Below are 21,789 nucleotides of genomic sequence, written 5' to 3'. Positions count from 1 at the left end.
TTAATTCTCAACATCTTAAGATGAAGAAAACACGGGCTACTGATGGAAGCAGTTGGATAACATGGAAGACTCCTTTCTGAAGTTCATACTACCCCCTCGGTATATATACCTGACAGAATCAGGAACCAAATGCCCTGACTCCAGGACCCTGCGGCATCCTTTGGTGGGTTCTCAGCGCTTGCTTGTCCTGCTTCCTTGTCATCCAGCTCTACCTCATTACCAACATTTTGTTGTCAACGTTGGTTTACCCTGAGCTTCCTCTAAGGACATAAACCCTTGAAATGTAAGAATCGTACCTTATTTGCTTTAATGTTTTTGATTTAGAATGGACCAAGGGCACAGGGTAGATACTCCATAATGAATGAGTGAGTGAGTGACTAAGTAGGCCAATCAACCCAAGTGTGTTCCTGGATTCCAAAACAGAAGCTTGCATCCATCACCTTGGTTTCCCCAGGGCTGCTCCCACCTTTGCCACACTGCCGGTGGGTTAGGATGTGGGGCTGGGAGAGACCATTCCTGATGGCCTCCACAGGTAGGGATGGCTGCTGCCTTTGTGGCTTAGAAGAGGAACATGAAACACAAGATGGGAGGACGTGCAGGATATCTCGGGTATCTGAGGCAGGCCTAGCGAGTGGTGTGCATGTCAAGTATGCGTGCACAGAAGCCTATGTCTGTGCACATGTGCATGGAAACAGAAAAAAAAAAAAACAGGAAAATAAATGAGGGTAAAGGAAAGGTTAAGTGACAAAAAAAACAACAACAACCAGGAAGACACTTCCATTTCTGGAAGAATGGTAAGCTATATTTCTCTGGATTATTCCCCCAATAAAAGCAAAAAAATTTAAAAAATTAAAAAAATAGCTGGGTGCAGTGGCTCACGCCTGTCATCCTAGCTACTCAGGAGGCTGAGATCTGAGGATCGTGGTTCAAAGCCAGCCCAGGCTCAAAAGGACCTGAGACTCTTACCTCCAATTAACCTCTAGAAAACGGGAAGTGGGGCTTGGCTCAAGGGTAGGGTGGTAGCCTTGAGCTGAAGAGCTCAGGGACAATGCCTAGGCCAAGTTCAAGCCCCATGACCCACAAAAAAAAAAAGCAACAAGAAAAAACAAAAACTGTAACAAAAATCCATGTTTAAGGGCTAGGAACATGACCTAGTGGTAGAATGCTTGCCTAGCATCCATGATGCCCTGGGTTCAATTCCTCAGTATCACATAAAGAGAAAAAAGTAAAAATCCACTTCTAAAATGCAAGGAGATTTAAAAAACAACATAAGAAATATACAGAGACCAAAAGCAGAATGAAAATGAGATCTTTGGGAGATAAAAAAGCATCTAAATCATCTTTAGCCCTGAGCATCTCTCTTAAATATGTTAACATCAGATTTCCATTTGGATACACTGGGCACAAAGGCCAAGGGGAGGAAGGAGCTAAGAAGTGCCTACAAAAAGTAGTTAACCCAAAGGATGAGTGAAAGACAAGTATACTCAAGTGCAGAAGGGGTAAGTGAGAGAACTCTGGTTTTGCCCTTGGTGTAAGTGAAAGAAAGTATGCCCTTGAGAAATTTTGACCTCCAGGCAGCTGTCACACAAATGCACCACTGCAGTTCACACAATTGGCATATTCACAGGTAAAGTTGCAAGAAACAACGCGTGCACATCCAAACATCATGACACAAGTGTTGGGGAAACAGTGTTTGCTTGCCTGGCCCTGGGTTCGTTCAGGATTTTGCATAGCAAAATTTTACAAATCACAAGCAATACGGAAAAATAAGGCATGTTGAACAAGAGATAGAAAAAAAGAAAAAAGGACGAACACAAGAATAAGGTGGGAGGCAAATGCAATCCTAATATTTGGTGCATATCTTATGAAACTAAGAAAATGGAGGGGGAAGGGCGGGGTTGGGAAGGATGGGGAGAATGGCATTGATAAAGATGCACTACACCTATACACTGGTTTGTTGAATGCTAACTCCTTTGTACAACTACTTAAAACAATAAACATATATAATTTAGAAAAGAAGACCTGTAGCTTTGGGTGTTAGGTCTATCATATCTGAAATATACAAAACTATGTTTAAAATCTGTTAAGGAATAAATGAGAATCATGATGAACATTTGAATAAGGAGCAACACACACACACACACACACACACCCCAGAAAACAGAAGAAAAAAAACCCAACAGATTGGAGAAAATAAACAGAACTACTAGCAATGGGAAATAATAGGGCTGAAAAAATGTATGTGCTATGGATGAACTAAATCACAGATGAGAAGCCACTGAAAGAGACAATGAGGGATATGGAGAAGAAAGTGGCTCCTGCTTTTTCCTGTCCTATTTCATGCCAGCTTTGGAAGCTAAGTCAGGGGAGGCTCGGGTCCCAGCCCAAAGGCCATTACCTCGGACAGGCCTTCGCACTGCACGTGGGCTTGGATCCACTCCAGCCGGTCAGAGTTCTCCTTCTCACGCACGCCCTCATTGACCTGGGAGCACAGCTCCTCTGCTTTCTCCAGGGCATGTTTCAAGTGGCTGTGGTCAGGGTGGTTTTCAGGAGTGTTTTCCAGAATCTACACAGAAGAAAACCTCGTTAGGGCACTGTGAGAGGCAGGACACTCTGTCCTTGATTGCACACCCATTCAATGTGGGTGGGCCTGGGATCTTTGTCCTAGAGAACCCAGAGCAGGGGACAGTGGAGACGGGGCACAGGCCTTTCGGAAGGGCACACACCTGAGCAACCTCGGCTCTATGCAATCATCATGGCACTGATGTTTATGCCTCCAGTGAAAGGCCTTGCCCAGAATACCTCCTCTTCATGGGCTCCATGGAACCAAGCTTCCCCTTCCAACGTAACAGACGCTTGGGGCTCAGCCCAGCCCCAACCCTTGGAGTAACCCCAGGGTAAGCTGGATGACCTGTCCAGCAAAAGCCAACCTCTTGGGGTGAACTCTTAACCACACAGACTCCCGCCATTTAGAGTGATACAAAGAGTTAGGGAGCCCAACTACACAGTTTCTCTTTGACAACCTCACCCTATTTAACAAAGAAAACACACACACACACACACACACACACACACACACACACACACACACACACACACACACACCCTCAGCCCAGGTCCAGAATCCAGCTGCCAGCATGCATGTCTGAAGCTGCTTGCAGATGGGTGTGTTTGGGGCACATATATGTTTTTCTTTCTTTCTTTTCTTTTTGTGTTGGTCTGGGGGCTTGAACTCAGGGCCTGGATACTGTCCCGAGACTAACACTCTGCAGCTGGGCGTGTTAGCTCAGGCCTGTAACCCTAGCTACTCAGGAGGCTGAGATCTGAGGATCAAGGTTCAAAGCCAGCCCGGGCACAAAAGGACCTGAGACTCTTAGCTCCAGTTAACCTCTAAAAATTGGGAAGTGGAGGAGTTGGGGAGGGAAATGGGGACAAAAACATGAGAAGGGGTAGCAATGATTTTTAAGTCATGCACCTTCTATCTGGTGAATATAACCCTTCTATTAATTACAATAAAAATTTTAAAAACTGTAAAAAAACCAAGCAAACAAACAGGAAGCAGGGCTTGGCTCAAGGGTAGGCTGGTAGCTTTGAGCTGAAGAGCTCAGGGACAGCGTCCAGGCGGGAGTTCAACACCATCACACACACACACACACACACACACACACACACACACACACACACACTTTGCCTCTTGAGTCACAGCTCCACTTCTGGCTTTTCTGGTAGTTAATTGGAGATAAGAGTCTCATGGACTTTCCTGCCTGAGCTGGCTTTGAACCATGATCTTCACGTCTCAGCCTCTGAGATGCTAGAATTACAGGAGTGAGCCATCAGCACCCAGCTCGAAATGCATGTTTTTCTGAGTAGACCCTTCCAAGCTAATGATTAAGAATGCCAGTTTTTCTGCACTAAACAGTACAAGAAATTGTACATTTATCAAATAAAGCTCATCTGTATTTGACTCTTAAAGGCAAAAACAAGTATGGCCATAAACTGGTTATTGCATTTTCTAAGCATTATCCATTGTATACATCCTTTGTGAATTCCTACATTTATATTTCTATAATATGCTTGTGTTTCTATGTAATATATTCTATATTGTTTATTCCATGTATTGAGCATATAAACCCTTAGCAGTTGTCTTGGTGATGTCTATGCATTCGCAGCTGTGATCTTAAAATAATGCAAAGTAGAATTTTTTTCATTTGGCCTTTGAAAAATATTTGATCACAATGTGAAGACTATTTTGATTCACTGGGAATTTAAAAATTAATTCAAACACCCTCATTTAAAAATAGCAACTTGGGCCAGGAGTTTGGCCTAGTGGTTAAAGTGCTTGCCTAGCATGCATGAAGACCCAGGTTCGATTCCTCAGTACCACATATAGAAAAAAGCCAGAAGTGGTGCTGAGGCTCAAGTGGTAGAGCTCTAGCCTTGAGAAAGTCCAAGGACAGTGCTCAGGCCCTGAGCTCAAGCCCAGGACTGGCAAAAAAAAAAAAAGAAAAAAAGAAAAATAGCAACTTACAAATTGATGGAAAATGGATTCATTTACACTCATATTTTTTTAAATAAGGGGACTTATCCCAGAAAAAATAGGTTCATTTACTTCATTGTTAGAAATTATTTGTACATGTATTTGTGATATGTAACTATATTTTGAAAACTTCAAGGATATTATAAAATTTATTTTTTTAAATGAAGAAAATAAAAAGAATGCCAGCTATTATGCTACAAGCTGAGTGCTAGTGGCTCATAACTGCAATCCTAGCTTACTCAGGAGGCTGAGAGCTGAGGATCACAGTTCAAAGTCAGACTCAGCAGGAAAGTCTGTGAGACTCTCATTTCCAGAAACTATATTAAATATATATATATATATATATATATATATGTATGTATGTATTAGAAGTGAGGCTCTGGCTCAAGTGGTAGAGCAGAAGCTTTGGGCACAAAAGCTCAGGGATAGTGCTCAGGCCCTGAGTTAAGACCCAGGATGAGGACACACAATACACACACACATACACACACACACACACACACACACACACACACACACACACACACAAGTTCTAGGCACCAGAGCTGATGGCTCATGCCTAACTACTCAGAAGGCTGAGATCTAAGAATCAAGGTTCAAAGCCAGCCTGGGCACAAAAGGACCTAAGACTCTTATCTCCAATTAACCTCTAGAAATCAGGAAGTGGATCTTGGCTCAAGGGTAGCCTTGAGCTGAGGAGCTCAGGGACAACACCAAGGCTGAATTCTAGCCCATGACCTACAAAAAAAAAAGTTCTAGCCACCATCTGGGTTGATTGCATAAAGGTTGTAAGTTTCATTTTCTTGTCACTGTTATCAAATATTTAGTCTTAGTCATTTCAGTTCTACAAATGTTTCCTGTAACTCCCTACCTTTCACAGTTCTCTTTCAAAGAGTTTGGCAAGCTTTCAGTTTTTTTTCTCCTAGGTGCTTAGAAGATAACTATCATGATTGTTTTTCTTTTCCTTGGTGGGGAGCAAACAGTACCGATATTTAAACTTAGGACTTTGCATTAAGCCATACCACCAGACTGTATTTATTTGTTTAATATTAAGGCCTCTAAATTCTTTTCTTCTCCCCCTCCCCTCAGTTAAATCTGGAATACTTGCCTTAAAATCTTGTTTCATATTTCAATTTGCAACCAAACACTGGTGGGAAAGTCAAGATAAATATTGAGTCAATTAAATACCAATTGTGGAGTTGGGATAAGAAAACAGTAGACTGAAAGAAGCTTTCAAAATGAGTTGTCTGACTTAGCCAAAGGCATTAGTGTCATGTGAGGTGGAGGTGGGCCAGGATGTAGGATTGTTCTATAAAAGAAAGAGATTTACCTGGGAAAAGGTAGATCCAGTCCTGAGGAGAGTGAGAGCCAAACTCCTTACAGTACACAGCTAGAAAGTGGGAGATGGGGATACCTTCCAGGATTGGATTCAAATAGGGATTATTTATTAGTGTGGTGTCACAGGTATGGGTAGGAATGAACAGAAATACATGTGTGGACATATGCATAGGTACCTGAATGCACATAGATGTATTTCCCAGCTCTGCCACTGAAAAGGCCAGAGGCAATGTCATTCCAACAGTGGAAGGCACACACGGATACTTAGATCTGGATGCCTAGTGCCATTCTTCTTTAAAGGAATCAGATCTCAACCCTTCCCCAAATGCTACACTCCTTCAATGGTGTCATACAGGCTCACAGATACCCAATTCTGTTCATTTCACAGACAGCGACACAGAAATTCTAGTGTTATTCTTTCCTTTGGGTATTGTTTTCTTGAAGTGAAAGGAGAAAACATCAAGTGGAATATCTCCCAATGGCCTACTGAAGACAGGAGGGTAGAAAAATCAGAGCACAGTGCCTGTATTGGAAAACACTTCAAGCAGTGAGCCCCCATTTTCTGCCAGAGGCTGCACTGTGAGTTCTTTTTATGCTAACCCATTTTGTTTTTCTCCTCAGTTACTAAGCAGATGGCTCCAGCAGCTTGCCAGCACATGATTTCTCTGCAAAAGTTACCAGGTGTGTTGGCCTGTGCCTCCAGCCCCTTTTTGGTACTGGGAAGGTAGTCTCTGCTCACAAAGGTATCGAAAGTACTTACATTTTTAATGATCAGTGGGTATCTTGTTACCCTCTGCATCGGCTTCAGTATAAAGCTGGACAGCGGCATTCCTTTACACCGAGGGTCCATTGCTAATCTCTGAAATATGAGATATTTTAAAAATGTACTTTTAGCCAGATGTGGTGGCTCACCCCTGTAATCCTAGCTACTCAGGAGGCTGAGATCTGAGGATCAAGGTTCAAAGCCAGCCCAGGCACAAAAGGACCTGAGACTCTTATCTCCAATTAACCTCTAGAAAATGGGAAGTGAAGCTTGAAGGCTCAAGGGTAGGGCGGTAGCCTTGAGCTGAAGAGTTCAGGGACAGCACCCAGGTGCATTCATCTGGACACTAGTGGAGGAGCCCACAGCTGGAAGGGCTCGCTGTGTCTCCAGTGGAGCACATAGCTCCTTACTGTGCAGAGACTTTGGCTTTACACAGAGTATTTCTTCCAGATGTCTAAAAATAAAAACTTTATCACCTCCCAGGGAAAAGAATCACCAGACAAGGCAATCAGAGACACAATTTTCCTGACGGTTGCTTGTCTAGGGTTAGGTAACTTGGGAACAGGTCTCCTAGAGCTCCAGGCAGAGGGGGAGAAGTGGAGCTGAGACTTGAAGGCAGAGACTCAGGCTTCAGCCTTCAGCTTATCTCCACCCTGATCCTTGCCCTCTTTCCTTGCCAACCCCATCAGTCCCTCTAGTAGATGAAAGTCCTCCTGCTCGCGGAGGGTGGCCATGCCTGTGAGTCACAGGGACTGTGATATCTCTATCAAAGGCTCAAGTTGGATATAATGCCTTAGCCCTGACCTCTGACCCAGGCCAGGCCAGCATCCAGGCTGATGTCTGCCATGGATGCCACCCTTCCAGGACCAACTCATAGGAGGCAAGGGTAGGCCAAACCCCTGCCGGGAGAAGCAAGGGAAGTGAAGAGGAGCAGGAGGGGAAGGACCCCCAGCTTGGTGTCCTGGGCTGGTGTCAGCATTTCCCTGAAGTTCAAGTGCATCCAGAGATATCATCCTGCCTGCATCCAGGAACTGGGCCCTTGATCAAAACCACAGCCCCGCGTCCAGCCTTCATCTCCATCTCACCCCTGGCCTCCTTCTTAGCCATCTTTCCTCCACTAGATGGCCTCAGATTTGGTAAGCAAGTCTCAGCATTTACTACTGAGGCAGATAGAGTCTAACAAAGAGAAAGCCACACTTACATCTCCTGGAGATGACTTAACAAATATTATTCTTGGGGAAGTGACAACAGTCTGTCCCCCTAAATGTGCAGAGTCATACTCGTTAGCATGATTGGGTTGCTAGTTAATGGAAGTTCTTTCATTCTCTTCCTCTTTTCCCCCCCAAGGAAGACCAGGAGACCAGCTGGAGGCTGTGGTGTGACCAGGACAGAGATCCTCCAGCAGTCATGGCACCACCTCCTCTTAGTGGGCACATGGCTCTGCAGACCTGGCTAGCTGTAAGGTGGTGTGTGCAGCACCCTGTGCAGACTCACATGGCCTTCCCACAGCCTGGGCCAATGCTTTCCCCTTGGCAAGCAGAATCCATAGGACAAAGGGTTCAAGAGGCTACAGGGAAGCCTGGCCATTGGATGCAGACACTGAGAAAGAACAGAAGATGCTGAGGTTCAAAAGAAAGGGAGCCCCAAGCCCCTCCTGGACCCCAGAAAATGAGATGAACCCACCCCTAACACATTTTAAACAAGATGCTTCAAAGCATCCAGTGTTGGGGCCTCCTTATCACCAAGGGTACCCCTCTGGTGACAGAGCTACACCATCTAGCTAGTGTTCACGCCCTCTTAGCCACAATTTCAGACCCTGTTTACGTGTGTGTGTGTGTGTGTGTGTGTGTGTGTGCTGGTGGTGGTCCTGGGGCTTGAACCCTGGTGCGATTCTTGAGCCTTTTGGCTCAAGGTTAGCACTCCATCACCCGAGCCATACTTCCACTTCTAGCTGTTAGGTGGTTAATTGGGCAAAGAGAATCATGGTCTTTCTTGCCTGGGCTAATTTCAAACAATGATCCCGAGATCTCAGCCTCCTGAGTAGCTAAGAGGACAGGCATGAGGCCTCCACGCCCGGCTCTTCACACTCCACTGGGGTGGACGGGAAGAGGGCTCTCCCTGCAGCCCGGGCTCCTTACTTTGACAAAGTCCTTGAAATCCGGGGCCTCGTCCGTCTTCTGCTGGATCAGGGCGGCCCCGTTGAGCTGGCAGCTGCAGAAGCGGATGTAGGGCTGCATGTGGGGCAGCTGCGCGCTCAGGATGTCACCAATCATCTTCACGGGCATCTTCTCCCCAGACATCTTCTTGCGTACCCTCAGCGCTCTGCACGGAAACACGGGAGGTGAACCCTCTTCACACTGCCTGCCAGCATCGCGGCACGCGGCTACGGAGACGGGATGTGTGTGAGGGGCACAGACCAAGAGGGCCACTAGAGCATCTATTTGGAAGATAGGGAACAGAGAAAGAAAGTTGCCGAGTGACACAGAGAGGCACCACTGGGACACGGAGACTATAGGCTACCATGTGTCTCCTGAATGGCTTCCCTCTCCGTTCATGGATTATGGGTGGTGAAAACTCCAGGCTGAAGGGGCCTAAGAACTGAGCTTATTTCTGTTGACCTTGGTTTTCCAGGGAGGTCGTCATCGGTAGAGGCTTTCAGACTAAACAGACCATCGTGGGGATGTGAATCAACAACCACACACACAATAGTCCCAGCGTGTATGGCAAAGCCAGATCTAAGTATCATTTGGACTAACCCTGCCTTTCACTGTTGGTTGCTGTGATTAACTAGAGGCTAAGAGTTCTAGAAGGAGAAGGCCTTTGTTATAACAATGGCACAGTGAGCCCAAACTGGAAATGGAGGAAAAAGACACTGGAGGAAGTGGAAAGCATTTCTTCTGGGCTGCCTCTGCTGTGTGGATGTTCAGGGAGAGGACAGGGGGGACTGCGCCTCCATCCTCAGGCCCTCATCCTTCCACCAGTAATGTGGACAAACTGCAAAATGGAGATCCAAACCAACCTTTCTTCTTTCTAAACGGATTCTACCAGCATTTGTGACAGTCCCAAAAAGTCAGCGGACACTATCTGATCCCCATTTCCTGTTGGGGAAACAGGCATGCAGAAATGGAATGACTTGACCAAACTCTAAAGCCTTGGGCAAAGCTAAAATAAAAGGTGACAGAATCAGTCCTTGAATCTCTACAGGTCTCCCTCCCTTCCTCCCTCTGCCGTCAGGAGATTGCTGTCCTGAAGGCCTGCACTTAAATTCTGGATATAAAAAAGTTCTTACTCTTTCCATTGGCCCTGTTTATACAGCACAATACTTGGCTCTCAAGGAAGGAAGCTAATGATTTGACGGAACATCCAACCAGAATCACCACTCATAGATAATCTTTATATCACAGTTAACTTCCTTCAGTTTTTAATTTTAAAATTTCCCTTACTAGAGCTAGGTGTGGTAGCACACACCTGTTATCCCAGGTAGATGGGAGACAGAGGTAGGAGAATCATGGCATAGGAACTAGCTTGGCACAAAAGCAACACTTTGTCTGGAAAAGAGATAAACGAAAGCAAAAAAAAAGGGGGGGGTGGAGGTATGACTCAAGTTGTGGGGCCCTTGCTTAGCAAGCACAAGGCCCTGAATTTGAACTCAAGTCTATTAAAAATAAAATTCATTATTTGTTTGATGGAGACTGTGGCTCCCTCAATACAAGGTGACAATCCTAATCCTTGCATCAAAGACGGTGACAGAAGGCAGCTCTCTCATGGCACTTCAGAAACTATAGCCTTAATTTTCTGTCCCCAAAGCCCCACCTCTTCTAGCACCCCAGGAACCCTAACATGACAACTGCTCTTTACATAGAAAAATCATATCTATTTGGCCAAGCAAATATACCAAAGTGTTCACTGCATGATTTACCATGTAGGTGCACGGTCCAGAATTCTTTTGAGTTCTCTGTACCTTTGAAATTATTCATAATAAAATGGTGGAAAGAAGAAAAAGAAATCATGATTCTCAGGAAGTTAAGTGAAAATATTTTATCTGGAAGTGAAAACTGTAGACAATCTCTCCCAAACTATGTAATGTGATGGTCAGGGGAGCAGGGGCGGAGAGCAAGGGGCTCACACTCACCAGGCGTGCGTCCCACGACTGACACCATGCCAGTTGTACACAAAGAGCCCTTGCTCCTCCTCCAAATAGCATAGAACAGTAGAAAGAACTACTGTCTTGTGTGAATCCCTGAGTTCAAACCCCAATACCCCTCAGCCACCCCCCAAAATCCTTCATACTATGACCACAACCTCTAAAATAAAAGACAAGACAGTAGAGTTACCTGCCCAAGGGGGCTGGTCTAGACAGCTACCTTTTAGCTGTTCAACAGCCAATTAAAAGGTGCTAGAGCCCAGGAAATCCTTGGGACATCTGACTCCTGACTCTGCAATCTTTCCACTGGGGACAAGATTGAAGGGAATCCCCAGACTCAGGATCCTGGCATCATGAACAGAGCCCATCCACTGAGTCACACAACCTCTCTGAGCCTGTGTTCTCCAATTGTCACAGTGCTTTCATGTCCTATTTCAAGCCCCTGCAAAGCTCTGGAAAGGGACGCGGTGAGGGGCATGGAGACAAGGAAGGGAAGATGATTGTAAGGAGTGGAGAGCCAATAGCCAACCTTGACTGGTATGTAGCTGACTTTCTAAGAGGCAACTGGGTGAGATCAGGCACATTTCCCGTGTCCCCACCCCCACTAGAGCTGTCCAAGGAAGAGTTATTAACTTCAAAGTGTGTGTGTGTGTGTGTGTGTGTGTGTGTGTGTGTGTGTCCTGGGACTTGAACTCAGGGACTGAACACTGTCCCTGAGTTTTTGTGCTCAAGGCTAGAGTTCTACCACTTTCTGGCTTTTTTAGTAGCTAACTGGAGATGAGAGGGTCACACACTTTTCTGCCTGCTGGTTTCAAACTTCAATGCTTAGATCTCAGCCTCTTGACAGGCGTGACCGACCAGCACCCAGGGTAATTTCTAGGTATCATTTGAACATAAAACTCTGTGCCTATCCAACATTTTAGGTCAGTACTTGTGGGTTCGGAGCTAGCCCCTTCCGCTTAGCTGACAGGGTAGCCTCCCCTCTAAGGCAAGTCTTGTGTTACAGTCCAGGGCCAAGCCCCACACTTACCGTGTCCTGGGCTCTTGTCATTCAAAGGCCTGGGAGATACAGAAGCATGGGCATTGTGGTCCTATTGTGCTGCAGTTATGACGGGACTTGAATATGCCCTCAAAGGCTCATGTGTCCCCACTGCAGTGGCCCCCCACTGTGGTGGTGGTGAAGTGACAGAGCCCTAAACAGGGCAGCTGGGTCATCAGGCATATTGCCCTCAGAAGGGATTGATGTGGCTCTGGATAGGATCCTGAGGGACTCCCTGGAGAGCAAGTAGGTACCCTAGAACATAGTTATCGAAGCGTGAGTCTAACCCCTGGACTTCTCTGTTCTCTGGCTTTCCTGCCTTGTACCTGATCCTCCACACACTCTTCTCAACCAAAGCTTGGCTAGATGGGGCTACTCAATCTTGGCCTCTGAAAGTGTGACCTCAGGAAACAGCTTGTCTTTATCTGTAAAGACAAAACACTCGGGTGTTTTGTAATACCAACAGAAAACAGACTAGACGAATCTCCATCTCCCAGATGAAGACACGGAGACGTGGAGACTGAAAACCACCTAACCCCAAAGACACACAGGCAGAGGCAATGGTGAGTTTGCAAGGCCAGGGTCTGATCCCCATCCCCTGGAAGCCAAGACTTAGTCTACACTTCCGCCAGTGATAGTCCAATGATGCCTGGTGGATGTAGATTTGGGGGATTGTTTGGTATTTGTGTGTTTGTTTTAGATTGGAAGGGACCCTGGTGATGATCTAATCCAGAATCCTCATTGTACAAAGGAGGAAACTCGGGCTCAAATCATAGGGAGGGGAGATACATGGGCTCCTGATCCAGAAGCTGCCCCCACAAACTACAGCAGGAATGAAGCACACATGGTCCTAGGCTGGCCTTGGGGTTACCCTGAAGAATGGGCTTATGCTAGGCAGGGAACAGTTCCACACTGTTCCATGTGCTGGAGTCAAAAGGCCTCCAGCGATCTACCTTCTTCTGAGAAGAAGAATCTAAGGATGGAGCTAGCATGAGCAGACGCCAGAATTGGTACAATTGTAGAAATTCCGGAACTGTCACCATCCTCTGGAATCTGGGTGTCCTAGCAATTTATACGATACCAGGAGAAATCCAGAGTTTATTTCCAGAAAGCAAAAGGGTGCTGGCATGTGTGAGTGGCAATGAGCAAAATCAAATCAATGAATTAAAAGGCAGAAGGAGACACAGGGTAGCATGCGTGAGGGAGACACAACAGACCACACAGAGGTGCTCGTGTGTAAGCCGCAGAGGTGCAGCGAGGCCAGGGGTTAGAGAAGAAAGGCTTACTTCAGTAGTTTGATATTACACATAATCAGCTCCTTCCAGTTAACAAAAATCATAGCAACCTCTTTTTCTGTCAGCAGCTCAGATTCCATCAGGGGTTTCTGAAAGATCTACAGGTGCAGAAAATGAAGCAGTTCAGAAAGCAAAGTTAGCTCAAAACTTACACACGCGCGCGCGCACACACTGGTCTGTTTAGAGCAATGGAAAAGGCTGGAAGTGGATGGAGGGCCACCTTCCTGCAGAGATCGGAGGCATGGGTGGGGCACAGGGAGGAGCAGGGGAGGGCCCTGCAGCATTGTCTGGTGATGGGGCTTAGCTCTGCCTTGGAGAAGCTAGGAGGCCAGTTCAACTTGGTTCAGGGAGGCAGAGGGCTCTTCCCTGTCCACTGGGAGAAAATAGACCCAACGGGCTAACGGGTGGGGGGGGGGGGGGTGTGAGCAGGCAGGTGGCTGTGAAGGCTCCTTCATCCTAGTAAATCACAGATTTTGGTAGAGCCCGTGTAGCTGGGCATCTGGGGGTAGGAGACCCTCGTGGAGGTTGTCTGGGGACTGCTGATCTTTGAACTAAACCTGGCCAGGCTGAAGCTGATCGCGGAGAACTCCCTGCAAGGTTTTAAGCTGATCCCAAGGCGCGACTCTGCATCTTGCGCTCGTGTTGAGTGTTAATGGTGGCCTCACAGGCCAGAACCCCTTCCTGAACTCCTCCAGCACCACAGGACCCTGTACGTCTCCTCTGGATGCTAGACTGCCAGACAAGAAGTCTTCATGTTTGGAAGGGGAAGAGTGGATTCCAGTCTGTGACAGGACTTCTCACGCTGTCAGCGAGTCTCAGGTCCAGTCTGCTCAACCCCTCTCCTACCAGCAACCTACCATGAACTTGGTTTTAGGCAGGGCTGCCCAGCTCTGTTGCCTTAACCCTCCAGACACAATGGCCAAGACCCTTTGCTGGCTACCTGGGAGGACAAAGCAGATGAGGCACCATGCCAAGTCAAGGGGCTCATGGAGCCAGGGAAGAAACATGTTCATGCAGAGTGACAGATTTCTCTCAAGGGCTTTATAGAATTCTGAGAACAACTGGACAAATGCCAACACCGAGGGCCAGCCATGGGGCATGAACTAGTTGATGACTGAGCTACACCTGCTCTGACTAGAACTCAGAGTCTAACTCCCAGGCTGCATTCTGTCTCGTAGCAGCTCCTCTGACTTCATTACCTGTGAATGAGGGAGCCACGAGCCTGTGACCATGTCCTCTTGGGAAACAGTGCCTGTGTCACTGGCCTTCCAGATGTCCTCCCTTCTACCCCCCACCATACCCACCACACATCTGAGTGTCTCGGGCTCTGAACGGGGATCTAGGCCTCTTGAGGAACTGCTGGCCCTGGCCGCCCACAGCTGCCATTACCTCTGTGACGAGCTGGAGATCGTTCACGTAGTTTTCCTCCGTGACAATGAGCTCGTGGATATACCCTTGTCGCTTCCTCTCGGTCGGGGTCAGCATATCCAAAAGATGTAAATCTGAGCACCCTGGAAGATACAAGCATTGGGCATGGTTGAGTCCAGGCTGGGAAAGGCCACACGGCTGCACAATGAAGGCACTCCCTGTCCTGCTGGGTGCTGGGCTCTGGAGCCTAACTTCGGTGCGTCAAGGTGGTGGGTTGATTCAAGTCCCCCCAAAAGATAAGTTGGAACCCTAGTTCCCGCATCCACAAATGTGCTCCCCACCACGTTTGTTTTTTTTTTTTTTTAAATGTGGATGGCCCAGAGGAAAAGATCAAGACACAGGCACAGACAGAGGCCGTGTGATGTAGCCAAGGCAGGGATTGGACATCAGAGAGTTACAGCCAAGGGACATCACAGATTCCTGGCAATTCCAGAAGCAGAGCCATCAGAGAAAGCACGGTACTGCTATGCTGTGATTTCAGACTTCTACTCAAGAACTATGATAAAATTCTAGTTGTTTAAGACATCCACTTTTGTGGCTGTCATGGTGGCCTCTAGAAATAACAGGTGGCACATTCCTACTTCATCAAAAATATGAAAACAGGCTTCAGTGGATTATACCTGTAATCTTACTCAGGAGGCTGAGATCTGAGGATCACATTCAAAGCCAGCCCCAGCTTGATAGTTGGTGAGAGCTTTTATCTCCAATTAACCACCAGAAAACTGGAAATGGAGATGTAGCTCAAAGTGGTCAAGCACTAGCAACTGATGTGTGTATGGATCATTTGTGGCTTAGCAGCAGCGGCTATTACCCAAGACCAGACAGAAAGGTGTGAACACCTCAAATTCAGGCCTGGCACTACCTCTCCCAGGCTGGTGGTTTCTCCCTCCCCAAATACACACATTGCTTTTTAGTTTTTCCTCTTGTGCCATACCAGCTTTGAAATAAGGACCTCATGCTTTTACTCAGCTTCTTTGCTCATGGCAGAGGCTCTACCATCTGAGTCATACCTCCAGCCCAGCATTTTACTGGTTAGGTTAGCAAGACAGTCATGTAGACTATTCTGCCCTAGCTGGCTTAGAATTTTGACGCTCTAAGTCTCAGCCTCCTGTGTATCTAGGATTACAGGCATAAGCATAATCTACTGGCATCTGACACACACTTGTTTTTATTAGAGGATGTTTAACTCACAGAAGTTAAACTTGTAAAACAGTATAGGGCTCTGGGTCTCATTTCCTCTGGCGTCTCTTCCTCTCTCCTCCCACAGGGGGCGCAGCACAGTGTGAAACCTCAGCCTTTCTCACACTGCATCTCCACACCAGCTGCACCAAAGCACCTGACATCTTATTAGAGAAGCAAATCCAGATTCCTACCAATTCCTGGTGGTGCAGCCCAGGGATCTGGATAATTTCGGGGGCACACTAACAGTGGAGAAGTCCTCAGAGACTCCATCTTCTGGACGCTCATGTTCAGTGATTCCGCAAACAGCATGATCCCTCTGGGCAAATGCTATCATGGACATCTGCTCCAGAGATTAAGGACTGGCCTAGCCCTTGGTTTTGTTCCCTCTCCTGGCTACTTGCCCTTGGTAGATGCCCTAGCCAGGATAGGCAGGAGGGTGCCAGGAAATGAGCCACTGCTTTATTAATACTCTCCATGCCTTCCATCCGGACCTCACTCAGATGCTCTGTGTGTGACTGAGCCAGATTCCCCTGGGGCCAAAAGGTGAGTGTGACCTTTGCATTAGTTGCAGATAGATCTGTACATGGACCATCTCCTTGGCCACTTCCTCCAGCTTGGGGTGCTGATTTTCTTTTTCTTTTCTTTTCTTTTTTTTTAATGATAACATCAGCATTAGTGGTGACTGTCAGGAAGGAAATGAGACAGAATTACTCACTCCTTCACTTCAGCCAGCTGCTGCACAAGTGTTGTGTAAGCTCAGGGCAGAGGGAAGTTGAGGGGCCACCCTGATTTCTTGGCTTTCTCTTGGGAAACCCTTCTGTGTTGCTAGGAAAGATATTTTCAGTTTCTGTCCTTTTTTTTTTTTTCCAGTCCTGGGCTTGCACTCAGGGCCTGAGCACTGTCCTTGGACTTTCTCAAGGCTAGAGCTCTACCACTTGAGCCTCAGCACCACTTCCAGCTTTTTTCTATTTGCATGCTTTGTGCATGCAAAGCAAGCACTCTACCAGTACCCTGTCCTATTATTTTTTTATTGGTCATGAGGCTTGAACTCAGGAGCTGGGCACTGTCCCTAAGTTATTTTGCTGGAGACTAATGCTGTACCACATCGAGTCACAGCTCCACTTCTGGTTTTCTCGTGGTTAATTGGAGATAGTCTCATGGACTGTCCTTTCCCAGGCTGGCTTTGAACCCTAATCCTCAGCTCTCAGCCTCTTGAGTAGTAGGATCACAGATTGTGAACCACCAGTGTGTTTTGTTTATCTCACTATTTTAACAGTGAGACGAAGGGCCTAGGACTCAGGCTGGCTCTTGTTCAAGGGCAAATGTAGGCCAGCCTGAGGTGTTGTGGCCCATTCAGGACGCCAGGTGGACCAGTCTTTGGACCATCCTACCAGATCATAGTTCTGGAGAAAGCTGATGGATAAAAGGTACTCATATTCAGCCAACACATGTGTAATTATGCATGGTATTCAAGTGTATTTTATACACATGTTTAAAGACTATTCTCAGACCTCAATCATTCATTCACTTATTCATTCAGCAAATATTTACTGATACCCTGTTATCATGAGTCTGGCACCAACTGGGCTGAACACTGCAGGAGCCTGGCCTTCCAGAGCCCAGATCAGAGCTCTGGGGTTCAGCATTCCCTACATAGAAGTGGTACAGCCCACCTCCCTTCTCCCCCCTCCAAACTGAAGGTGGCCCCTCCCAGCCAAAGGATACCACTGCTTCTTTTTCAAGAGTAGGTGGTATCTCCACCCCTCCAAGCTCAAGAAGGTACATGAAGCCCCTCCTGGCAGGCTGAGGTTGGCACAACCCCTTCCCCTCCCCACCACACCAGGTTGGGGGTTGTACTGCACCCCCAACCTAACAACAAGACAACTGCTGCAATCAGGCAGGTTCAGTCAGTACTGCAACCCTAACAACCTGCAATCCACAGGACAGAGAATTGCCCACCCACGTACCAAGAGATCCCACTGAGGAACACCAGAATGATTAGAAAGGGAGAACCAGACTATGAAGACACAGCCAGGAGGGACAGGGGACTCCAGGGACTCATCAGAGCAATGGAGGACTCAGAAACAAGGCCGTGTCAGGAGAGATGACTGATGCAAGTGCTGAAAATGCTCAGAGGCAGAGCAACCCCACAAAATCCAAGAGCCCTCGGTGCTGAGACAGCTCAGGATGGGCTTCTACACAGCCTCCTGACGGCTCTGGGCAGCTTTAGTCATCCTGTCCAAACACACGAAAGACCTAAGGCGGAGCTGGAGAAGCAGAGAGGTGTCAGGGTACTGGAGGGGTCAGGGCTTTTTGATCCAGTGGGTAACACCCCTGCAGGCCCATTTGCCATGCTGTCTGGAGACAGGCGGCTGGGGTCCCGATGGCCTCTGCAGGACCCAGAATATAACAAAAGGCAGATGCTTCGTGGGAGATGCAGTTTCCCATCACCCAGCAACCACACTGGCTTGAAATGGTCTTTTCAGCCACTGAGCTTCCCCCACGGGATGCTGATTAAAAAATTCTTCTGGTAAATGCCAGACCAAGAGAATCATGAAAGACTTTTTCAAGTCTTTTTTTTTTTAAATAGAACTCAAAAATATCCTTCTTTTGAAAGCTTAATATTTAGGAAAAGAAGGCAGTTAAAAATAAAACCTCCACTATTCAAAGCAGGGCAAATAGAAAGAAGTTTTCTGAAGGGGTGGAAAAATGACGCGGGAGCTCTTTTGGGGACTAGGATAAACATGGCTTGCTGGTTCTTTGGCCCAGGGAAAAGCAAGAGGATAAAGCACAGAAAATGACTTTCCATGACTCTTGGGGAGGGGAAAGGAAGTCTCCTGAATACAGTCTTCTCTCAGCTGAAATAATATTGCAAACGATGCTAAGCAGTCAACGGTCCCACATTTCAGCCTACATAGGACTCCTAATCTACGTTCCCTAGGTTTCTGTATGATTTTCTTAAACACATTGACAAAACACAGAGAGAGCCATGATGCTGTTTAGGAAGGGTTAGAGAAGTCTGGGCTATGGCTTTCCATCTCAAAGGAAAAGAGATTCAATGTCACCAGGGACAGTAAGCCCAGATCCATTTGCTAAATGTCCCAGGACAGTATAAACAGAATACATGTTCACAAGGTGCCTCCGACTCCTGTCTATACTGCGGGCACCTCCAGAGTTGACATGGATGTGGGAAATAGTCTAACCCACTCCTATCACGTAAGCCTATGCCCCCCTGGACTGATTGATTCTCTAGGAAAAACTAACTGAGAGGGAATAACTGGGAGATGGTGAGGGAAGTGGTAACATTATCCAAAAAGAAATGTACTTGTTACCTGACTTATGTAACTATATCCCACTATACATCACCTTTGTAATATAAGAAAAAAATTTAAAATGATTGTACTCCTCTAAATATCTTTAGCAGAGTAGCTGTGGGGTTTTCCTGTCATGTGGTAAAAACAGATAAAGACCAAGTGATGACATGGAAAAAAAAAAAAAACAACAAAAAACATTGGGCCAGGGGCTGGTGACTCATGCCTGTAAGCCTAGCTACTCAGGAGGCAGAGATATCATTATCTGAAGATAACAGTTTGAAGCAAACATAGGCTTGAAAGTCCTGGAGACTCTTTATTTTAAATTAGCCACCAGAAAAGTAAAAGTACTGCTGTGGCTCAGAGTGGTACAGCACTAACTTTGAGCTAAAGAGCTCAAGGAAAGTGCCCAGCCCTCAGTTCAAGCCTCATGAATGACCTTCCCTCCCCACCCCCATGTATTTTTGGTGGCAATGGAGTTTGAACTCAGGGTCTTGTGCATGACAGGTAGCTACTCAACTGTTGAGCCACACCTCTAGCTTTTTGCTTTTTTTTTTTTTTGTCAGTCATGAGGCTTGAACACTAAGCCTGGGTGCTGTCTCTGAGCTCTTCAGCTCAAGGGTACCACCCTACCCCTGAGTGGCCCTGTTCCTAAGGTCTTCAGTTGAAGACCACTGCCCTACCCCTTGAGCCACAGCACCACTTCTGGTTTTCTGGTGGTTAACTGGAGATAAGAGTCTCACAGTCTTACGTGCCCAGGCTGGCTTTGAACCATGATCCTCAGATCAGCTTCTTGAGTAGCTAGGATTACAGGCATGAGCCACCATGCCCACAACTTCTATTATTTTTTTTTAATAGAATCTTCTTTCCAACCAGGCTGGTAGCTTGGACCTTGATCCTATTTAAGCTTCTCACACAGGTGGTACAGGCACATATTACTATGCCCAAATTTATTAGCTGAAATAAAGGCTCAAGAACTTTTTACCCAGGCTGGTCTTGAATGGTGATCCCCTCAATCCCTACCTTCCAATTAGCTAGCTATGAGCCACTGTACCTAGCTAAAGAAGTTTTTCAGCCAAACAGTACATCGCTTCATCTGACAGATGATGTCCACATGCCAAAGTGCAGTGTGAGCTATAATATTATGTTGGAGCCAGAATCTTTTCATGGAACTGAGGTCAGTGATGAGGAAGGGAAGGGATGAGGTGGCGGGTCCCCATCTATGGGAGGCTGAAGTCTATTGGAGGTTTGGGCATCCCAAGCTGACCTTCATCCTGGTTGACACACGTGTCAACCAGGAGTTTCACCACACAAGTCTAGAACGCCTCAAGATCAGATTTGTGGTCAGGAAATCCTGGTGGGCACAGATCCAAGGATGCTCCATAGACCAGCTGTGCAGCGAGCCGGGCCATCCCTTTCTGTCTCCAGCACTTGTGATGTCTGCCTGATGTAGTTGCCTCCTTCTGGGAAAGTCCATTCCAATTCACTCAGTCATAGCCCAGAGGCTTCAAAGTAGAACTCAGCTTCTAAATCAGCTTCCTTTTCTCCGGATGCCAGTCCACTGACATGGCTTGCTATAAAGTTTAATGAATGTTGAGAAGTAGTGAAAATTAAATTTCTCTCAGGGATAAATCATCTCCTAATTGGCCATAATACGAAAGGGCATTTCATTTATGGTTTTATAACGAATGCAAGGATTCCTGCCTGAGTGTTATGTCTCTTTATGATTTTTTTTTTCAAAGCTCATTCTTGGCTCAATTTAATGACACCACCCATGTTTTGCTTTCTTTCTGAGATCTTGTTTTGGATATGCCTCATCCTGCAGGATTGTAGGTAGCAGCTGCCATAAATAAAGCCTTTGGGTACATGAGGGAGATTAAGGTGTGTTTTTCCTGGAATTCGAGGGAGGAGGAAGTTCTGACTGGAAAGGTCTGGGGGTTAAATGTTGCTATATTACATACAATGTGTTCCCCAAGATTCTCCTGTTGGGAACTTGGTCCCCAATGCAGTCGTGTTGAGAGATGGGGCCTTGTGGAGCTTAGGGAACGTGGGCTGGGGCCTCAAGACTGGATCAAGGCTTGGCTTGACCCGGAGTGGCTCCTATAGACGTGTTTGACCTCTGTCCCTCTCACATGGGTCCTTTCACTCCTCCATTCTGCAGCACAAGATGATGCAAGCAGGAAGGTGCCTATGTGGAGTTAGACTTAGCCCGTAGAACCCATCCATAAGCCAAGTATGTTGTTTTATTATTTACTCAGTCTCTGGTATTCTGTTATAGCCGCACAAACTGAAGTTAGATGTTATTAGGCAAGTGTCTGGAAAGGTGGACAGTAGTTAGGGATTCAAACAGAAGACAGAGCAGGGGTGAGTCACTGGAAGAGGGAAGCATGATGGCAAATAACAAGAGAGAACATGGAATGCCACTCTAAAGCATAGTTTCAGCCATTGTGCATAAGTGAACTCACTAAATCCTTGCCAGTCAGCTTTGTGGTAGTTACTGTTTCTCTACTGGGCAGATGAGGAAACTGAGGCACAAAGATTAGTAAGTTGACAAGTAAGTTGACAAAGCCCTCATTAATAAATGGCAAAGAGAGTCAGTTCGGAGTCCAGGATCTCAACTCTTATTTTTTCTGGTGTAGTAGTGTGCTCTGATAGCTATAACAAAGAACCAGAGACTGAGCAGCTTGAACAACAGAAAATTACAGTTCTTAAGGCCGAAAGTCAAGGTGTGTGCTGGATGTCAAGGCCTCTC

General features: G+C 46.6%; 1 protein-coding gene across 4 annotated transcripts in view; it reads right to left on the bottom strand.

The window, feature by feature from the left end:
* The window catches only part of Itsn1 (intersectin 1), a 181,109-nt gene that overhangs the window by 7,264 nt on the left and 152,056 nt on the right, over positions 1 to 21,789 (bottom strand). For all 4 annotated transcript variants that reach the window (XM_090349060.1, XM_090349067.1, XM_090349046.1 and 1 more), the window contains 5 exons: positions 14,506 to 14,627; positions 13,108 to 13,214; positions 8,777 to 8,960; positions 6,636 to 6,734; positions 2,399 to 2,566 (listed from right to left, as the gene is read on the bottom strand). In XM_090349060.1, the coding sequence (XP_090205186.1) occupies positions 2,399 to 2,566; positions 6,636 to 6,734; positions 8,777 to 8,960; positions 13,108 to 13,214; positions 14,506 to 14,627 (680 nt within the window). The remainder of the gene's footprint in view (positions 1 to 2,398; positions 2,567 to 6,635; positions 6,735 to 8,776; positions 8,961 to 13,107; positions 13,215 to 14,505; positions 14,628 to 21,789) is intronic.

The sequence above is a fragment of the Megascapheus bottae genome, chromosome 1, assembly GCF_031878675.1.
Source record: "Megascapheus bottae isolate mThoBot1 chromosome 1, mThoBot2.hap1, whole genome shotgun sequence".
Lineage (NCBI taxonomy): Eukaryota > Metazoa > Chordata > Mammalia > Rodentia > Geomyidae > Megascapheus > Megascapheus bottae.
The sequence above is the reverse complement of the archived record's forward strand: the minus strand, read 5'-3'. Positions and strand labels throughout refer to the sequence as shown.